Below are 7,868 nucleotides of genomic sequence, written 5' to 3'. Positions count from 1 at the left end.
TATCATAATTCAACTATCCAGATTTAAAATCAAACTCAGATCCATGTTTCATAAGAAGTAATTCCCGAGAACTCATCTCTAATGAGAATGAATAATAAACTTATTGTATCATGATAATGCACACAAATGTGAAGCATTAAACATTTAGAGGAAGTCCTACTCAAACATGTTTAACCATAGAATTTTCTAAAATTAAGCCCATTTAACTTATTACTCCATTTATAAAGCCTTCCCCAAATATCAAATATGGTATCTTTCTGGAAAAAGAACAACATTTTGTTGGTGTTTGTGTTTATACAACAATTACATGTCATGCTTTTCATCTTGTACCTCAATTGTCTCTTTTTGCAGTTGTGCATTTGTCCAATGAAAAAAATTTGGTAACTTGTAAAACCTAATATTGCAACTTACTAAAATTACCACTATGAGCCTATTTTGAAAGTCAGAAATATATGTAAAATAAAATGTAGAGAAAATGAAATTATTTTATCTTGAAACTACAGATAATGAAACATACTCCTAAAAATTCAGAGAATGTGATCTTCCCTGAAGGCTTAACAAAGAACATACTGGAGGAAACTCTGCAGTTAAGCGCGCTCAGGCTGGAGTAGTACTGGGATGGGTGACCTCCCGGGAAGTCCCGGTGCTTCACCCCTGTGAGCATCACCTAGATCCAATGAGTGCTAAGTGTTCCATTTATTCTCATGAGAGATGGATTCATGTTGAATCACTACTCATGAAACATGAGTCATCGAGTTTGACTCAAAAATCACACAGTTAAATCCTGATATTCACATCACAATTTGACTAGCTGTGGAAATCATCTCCTACTTATCAAAGAACATACTCCTAGTAAAACATACTCGTAATAATCACAGTGTCGTACTAGACATCCAACAAAGAACACACTGTCAAGAGAAAAGACTAAAAACACATTCCCATTCACCCGGGTAGAAATGCAATCTGTAATATCAGCGAGCAAGAGCTAATCCGCGGAGCTTCCACTGCGTGATCCCGCCGATACCTGGAATAAGCTTCCCGAGGGATTTGACATCTTCGAAAGTAGGCGGTGAAGAATAAGAGATTGGGACAGGCGACTGAGCTAGGGCTACAAAACCAGGGCATCCATATCAGGGTTTCAAGGGCAGGTTCGATAGCATGAACGTCCGATCGGTCCTGTAAAATTTGGACAGCAATTGGTGCTCAGAATTCGTTCATCTGGTTCTGAAACCTTGCGGATTTGATTTTTGTGAAGGAAAGCAGAGGGTTTTTGTTGATGGAGGATGGGAAGCACAGATCGAGGAGGGATGATGCAGACAGGAAGGAGAGTTATAGAAGAAGCGAGCGAGAACGGAATAGCGAGAAGCATGGTGAGAGAGAGAGGAATAGAGACAGAGAAAGGGAAAAGGGAAAGGAAGAAAAATCTGACAGAAAAAGAGCTAGAGAAAAATCTGAAGAGAGGGAGATTGATAGAAAGGAAAAGGAAGCAAAATCTGAGAGAAAAAGAGCTAGAGAAAAATCTGAAGAGAGGGAGATTGATAGAAAGGAAAAGGAAGAAAAATCTGACAGGAAAAGAGCGAGAGAAAAATCTGAAGAGAGGGAGACTGATAAAAAGGACCAAGATTATGTTGAGAGAGAGAGGATTAGAGACAGAGAGACAGAGAAGGGAAAGGAAGAAAAATCTGACAGAAAAAGAGTTCGAGAAAAATCAGAAGAGAGAGAGATTGATAAAAAGGACCAAGATAATGTTGAGAGAGAGAGGATTAGAGACAGAGAAAGGGAAAAGGGAAAAGAAGAAAAATCTGACAGAAAGAGAGTTAGAGAAAAATCTGAAGCGAGGGAGATTGATAAAAAGGACCTAGATTATGTTGTGAGAGAGAGGATTAGAGACAGAGTAAGGGAAAAGGGGAAGGAAGAAAAAGCTGACAGGAAAAGAGTTAAAGAAAAATCCGAAGAGAGGGAGATTGATAAAAAGGACCAGGATTATATTGAGAGAGAGGGGATTAGAGACAGAGAAAGGGAAAAGGGAAAGGAAGAAAAATCTGAGAGGAAAAGGCTGAGAGAAAAATCTGAAGAGAGGGAGATTGATAAAAAGGACCAAGATTATCGACGGTCCGAGAAGGATAGGAATTCAGATAAATCCAAGGACTCAAGGTACAGGGATTACAGGGACAAGGAAAAGGATAACAGTAAGATTAGGTACAGGGATGAGCGGGAAAGAGTTAAAGACAAGGAGAAGGATGAGAGGGAGAAACTCCAGGAAAGGATCAGAGACAGAGACCGGAAGCAGCGGGAATATGAAAGGGTTAGGGATTCGGACTCCGATAATGAGCGGGATCAGAAGCGAAGAAAAAAAGAAGATTTTTTAAGAGGAAAGGAACGATATAAGGATAAATATAAAGATGATGATAGAGAACGGGAAAGGACCAAAGATCACAACAGGTAAATTTTTTGTTTTTATGTTGTTTTTAGATTACTACCAGCTTAGGTACTGGGATTTTTGAACTCGTAAAAATATTTGCTTTAGGCACAGAGATGATGAAGATGTTGGAAGAAGAAATAGAGGCGATAGGCATAGAGACGAGGACGAAGATGTCAAGGGTAGGAAAATTATAGATACAAAGAAAAGAAAACATGAAGAAAGGGAGGAGGAGACACAGGTTAAAGAAGATATGGAGGAGGAGCAAAAGAGGCTTGACGAAGAAATGGAAAAGAGACGGCGGAGAGTGCAGGAGTGGCAAGAGCTAAGGCGCAAAAAGGAGGAAAGTGAGAATGAGAAAAGAGAAGAGAAGAATGAAGTGGAGCCTAAATCTGGGAAGAAGTGGACTCTGGAGGGTGAGGAATCAGATGATGATTTGGATTTGAAAAATTCCATGGTTGAAAATGGTAATGTTGAGGCTGGAAATAAAAGTCCGCAGAATGGAGAAGCCATGGATATTGGTAAAGTGGAAGTCAATGATGAGGAGGAAGTTGACCCTTTAGATGCATTTATGAACACATTGGTTGTGCCTGATGCTGAGAACTTAAGCAGCAAAACTGGTAATGCTATAAGCATAAAAAATGAAGTGAAGGATACAAATTATGGGACAAACAAAATTAAATCAAACAAAGGTAGACTTGGAAGGATTATGCCTGGTGACGATTCTGATGCAGAAAATGATGAAGTTGAAGATGACGATGAGAATCAAATAGATGATGAAGATGATGATGAATTCATGAAAAGAGTGAAGAAAACTAAAGTTGAGAAGCTATCGGTTGTAGACCATTCCAAGATCCAATATCCTCCTTTTAGGAAAGATTTCTATCATGAAGTTAGAGAGATTTCTCTGATGACAGCAGAGGAAGTTGCAGTATACAGAAAGGAGCTAGAGCTGAAGATCCGTGGTAAAGATGTGCCAAGGCCTGTGAAGACATGGAACCAGACAGGATTGACACGTAACCTCCTGGAAGTTTTAAAGAAATTAGGATATGAAAAACCTATGCCTATACAAGCCCAAAGCCTTCCGATTATCATGAGTGGAAGGGACTGTATTGGTATAGCAAAAACAGGCTCAGGTAAGACTCTCGCATTTGTTTTGCCTATGCTAAGGCATATCAAGGATCAGCCTCCTCTTGCTTCAGGTGATGGCCCCATTGGACTAATTATGGCCCCTACAAGGGAGCTTGTGCAGCAGATTCATTCTGATATTAGGAAATTCTCCAAGGTTCTTGGCTTGAGTTGTGTGCCTGTCTATGGAGGTTCTGGAGTGGCACAACAAATTAGTGATTTGAAGCGAGGTACTGAAATTGTTGTTTGCACGCCAGGTAGAATGATTGATATCCTATGTACAAGTGGAGGTAAGATAACAAACCTAAGCAGAGTAACGTACCTTGTTATGGATGAAGCAGATCGGATGTTTGATATGGGCTTTGAGCCTCAGATTACTAGGATAGTTCAAAATACAAGACCAGACAGACAGACTGTACTCTTCTCTGCCACATTCCCTCGGCAGGTGGAGTTTCTTGCTCGGAAAGTGTTGAATAAACCTGTGGAGATTCAAGTAGGTGGGCGTAGTGTTGTTAACAAGGATATTACACAGTCCATCGAGGTGCGTCCTGAAAGTGAGAGGTTTTTGAGACTTTTGGAACTCCTTGGTGAATGGTATGAAAAGGGTAAAATTTTAGTGTTTGTGCATTCTCAGGAGAAGTGTGATACTCTGTTCAAGGAATTGCTTAGACATGGCTATCCTTGTCTTTCACTGCATGGAGCCAAGGACCAGACAGACCGTGAGTCTACTATTTCAGATTTTAAGAGCAATGTGTGTAATTTGCTAATTGCTACTAGTATTGCAGCAAGAGGTTTAGATGTTAAAGAGCTTGAGCTTGTAGTAAATTTTGATGCACCAAATCATTATGAAGATTATGTTCACAGAGTGGGAAGAACTGGAAGAGCAGGTCGCAAGGGTATTGCTGTCACATTCATTTCTGAAGAAGAAGATAAATATGCTCCTGACCTTGTTAAAGCACTGGAGTTATCTGAGCAAGCTATACCCGAGGATCTCAAAAACCTTGCGACTGGTTTTCTGGCTAAAGTGAGCCAAGGTACTGAACATGCTCATGGTACTGGTTATGGTGGTAGTGGATTTAAGTTCAATGAAGAGGAGGAGGAAGCCAGGAAAGCTGCAAAGAAAGCCCAAGCAAGAGAATATGGATTTGAAGAATATTATAAGTCTGATTCGGACTCCGAAGATGATGTAATACGCAAAGCAGGAGGTGACCTTGAACATTCGGCAGCTCTTGCTCAAGCTGCAGCATTGGCTGCAGCAACAAAATCAAGTATTACTTCAATGCCAATGTCACTACCCAATTCAGGAGCACTTGCAACTGTGGGCTTATCGACTGGGTCTCTACCTGGAGAAACATGGGTAGGAGGGACACCAGCTGTTTCTGGCCTTCCAGGAACAGCATTACCTGTATCTGGTCTGGCAGGTACTTTCCCTGTTCTAAATGATGCAGCTGCAAGAGCACAAGCCTTAGCTGCAGCTCTCAATCTACAACATAATCTTGCAAAAATACAGAAAGATGCTATGCCAGAGCACTACGAAGCTGAACTAGAAATCAATGATTTCCCTCAAAATGCCCGATGGAAGGTAACACACAAGGAGACCTTGGGACCTATTAGCGAGTGGACAGGGGCTGCAATCACAACAAGGGGCCAATATTATCCTCCTGGAAAAATTCCTGGACCAGGAGAACGCAAGCTTTATTTGTTTATTGAAGGTCCAACAGAATCATCAGTAAAGAAAGCAAAAGCTGAGTTGAAACGAGTCTTGGAAGATTATACAGCTCAGTCTTTTTCTTTGCCTGGATCAGTACAACCTGGGAAGTACTCTGTTCTATGAAGTTTTTCAAGTGATGTTTTTTGGACTGTTTTCATTTCTATAAAGTTACAAATGGTAAACTGAAAAATTATATATCACTATCATTTGTTACTGTTGCAATAATGATTCTACATTATTATTCAAAACTTTTCAGTCACCATCATTTTGATGACTATCTGCAGTGGCCATGGGAGCAGATTTCGTCTGCATTGCCTCTTCTACTGATAATTACTGTACTTGAATAGTGCTCGTAACATATTTGAGGGGTTCACAGTGTTGTTTTTTATATCAGGAATAATCATATTTTTGAAGTATGATTTGATGTATTGGTATGCTTGTTGGATACGTAGTTCCTATTTTTATCTTCCGTGCAATGACTTAATTGTATCATTCATCTTGGGTAAGCATGCATTGGTATTCTGCTCTGAAATGATCTTTTGGATGCATGCATCTTCTGGTGAATCTTACATAGGGAAATCTGATTCAATCAATTAGCATACTGCAGATTTAATTATCTATTGGGTCATATGCAGCAAATACTATATTTAGTTGCATGCTATAATTTTCTGTGTTTTGACAAGAATTCCAGGGAAGTGTCATCATGAAAGCTTGAAGTGCTTACAGAGAACAATCTATAAGGTTACCTTTCCAGTTGTTTCTTTCTCATTTTGAATGAAAATTGCCACTAATTTTACATTATTTGACAACTGTCTCTCTTGACCAATTACAATTTTTGATTGTATTAGCAGGTTATGACACATTTTCGTTTCACCCATGCAACTTTCACTGTTGACTGTATGGAGTGATTTGATTCAATTGCTTTTGAAAGTTGATCATATGTTAGAAGTGAAGAAGCCTATTTGCTGAAGGTCAGATGCTATAACATAAATCACAACATTTTTATGATTCAAAAAGTGAAGATGTTTCCTCTTTTGACAGAATGGCTCCATTAATCTTGTTTGACAATATTTTTATTTCTAATATATTCTGCTTTAGATCCTAGGTGATCCAGGTGTGAAATAGACTGTAATTGCTTATCATGTTTTTATTTGAGGATACAAAACCTAAATGAAATTCTACCATTCTTTATCCTTCCATTAATGCGTATCATTTCATATCTATGCAGAAGACATCAATGGAATTTTAATAATTAGATGATTTTATTGTTCAATCCTTTTTTACGGGTACCGATTTAGATTGGTTGTGTTAAATTGAAGGAAATGTAGAAACTTGATAAGCTTAAATATATTCAATGTGTGTTTTTGATGACGACTTTCACATTAGTGAGGTCCCCTTAATTTTTTATATTTCAATAGTTATAACTTAGTGTTCTGAGACTTTATGGGATCTGTGAAGCTTACCATCGGACAATTCCACTTTTATTATTATTTCCACTCAATTTTGGAATGATATGTTGTGGGGGCATTCAGTCTCAAAGAAAATGTCTCAAACTTAGTTGTGATTCAAGGTATTAAATTGTTTGAAGTTTTTTTAAACGTTGGTCTTACTTAACATACTCTACTTGGATAGTGCTTGTAATCTATTTTACGTGTTAAAGTCTATTTTTTCATATCCTGCATTTTCATTTATTGGAAGTATGGTTTGACTGTAGGCTATGTTTGTTGAATATGTAGTTCCTATTTATATCTTTTGTACGGTCACTTATTTGTTTCTTTGGGAGGTATGGATTAATAAGTTGCTCTGAAATGATATCTAGGTTGCGTTCATTTTTTTTGGGTGCAGATAGATGACTTATTTGAATCTTACCTGGGGAAATCTCATTCAATAAGCATGCTGCAGATTTAATTTCTCTATCAGGCGATATGCAGCAAATAGTTGCATGCCATCATTTTCAAGAATGCCATGGGAGTCACATCATGAAAGCCTGAAGGGCCTACCAAGAATTACATATAATCTAACATACTCGGTTGATTCTTTCTCATTTTGAATGAAATTTGTGTCACTAATTTTGCATTAATGATATCATATTTCCACAATCCATAAATTATAGCAGTGAAAGTTTCTGGATCAGATACAACACATTGGCACAATCTAATCCAGAAACTTGCACTGCTATAATTTATTATTATTTTACAACTGTTTCTTATGAGGTCAATATTAGTTTTAGTCATATTAATTGGTTTTAGTCATATTAATTTCCTTTTTTCTCAATCAGCTTTCTTTGAAGCCTGTATGGAGTGATTTGGTTGAATTGCTTTTGAGATTTGATCATATGTTGGAGGTGAAGAAGCCTATTTGATGATGAACAGTGGCTGTAGTATAAAGTTATAAAACCCATCATTTTTACTATGTTCCTAGTTCTGGTATGTGGTCAGATGTGGCTATGGGATGGAACATTGGTATGCTATTACACTATTACAGCATTGGTTTTTTCAACACCACTCATGAAAGTTTTCTAAGAGCCCAAGGTCTATTGGTCTATTGGAGATAAAATTGACCCTGAGGAAATCTTCGTGAGGTTTTGGATGTTGAATGTTTGAATCTGAG

The 7,868-nt window shown here is 38.1% G+C and overlaps 1 protein-coding gene across 2 annotated transcripts; it reads left to right on the top strand.

The window, feature by feature from the left end:
• The first annotated feature begins 859 nt into the window (after nucleotides 1-859).
• Nucleotides 860-5,674, top strand: LOC149559596 (DEAD-box ATP-dependent RNA helicase 45-like). 2 transcript variants are annotated; one of them, XM_089833451.1, is made up of 2 exons: nucleotides 860-2,442; nucleotides 2,528-5,674. In XM_089833451.1, the coding sequence occupies exons 1-2, from the start codon at nucleotides 1,277-1,279 to the stop codon at nucleotides 5,379-5,381; spliced, it is 4,020 nt and encodes a 1,339-aa protein (XP_089689577.1). In that variant the 5' UTR covers nucleotides 860-1,276; the 3' UTR covers nucleotides 5,382-5,674. The 2 variants fall into 2 exon arrangements, with proteins under 2 accessions (XP_089689577.1, XP_089689578.1); XM_089833452.1 differs by having other exon boundaries at nucleotides 866-2,442; nucleotides 2,534-5,674.
• Nucleotides 5,675-7,868: the final 2,194 nt, after the last annotated feature.

This window comes from Cupressus sempervirens, chromosome 5, assembly GCF_028749045.1.
Source record: "Cupressus sempervirens isolate cs-2001-9-10 chromosome 5, ASM2874904v1, whole genome shotgun sequence".
Classification (NCBI taxonomy): Eukaryota; Viridiplantae; Streptophyta; class Pinopsida; order Cupressales; family Cupressaceae; genus Cupressus; species Cupressus sempervirens.
Note: the sequence above shows the minus strand (reverse complement) of the source record. Positions and strands in the feature narration are given on the sequence as shown.

Coding starts and splice junctions, on each gene's coding strand:
- LOC149559596 (XM_089833451.1), top strand. CDS start 1,277: ATGGAGGATGGGAAGCACAGATCGAGGAGGGATGATGCAGACAGGAAG. Junction 2,443..2,527: donor AGGACCAAAGATCACAACAG/GTAAATTTTTTG, acceptor TATTTGCTTTAG/GCACAGAGATGATGAAGATG.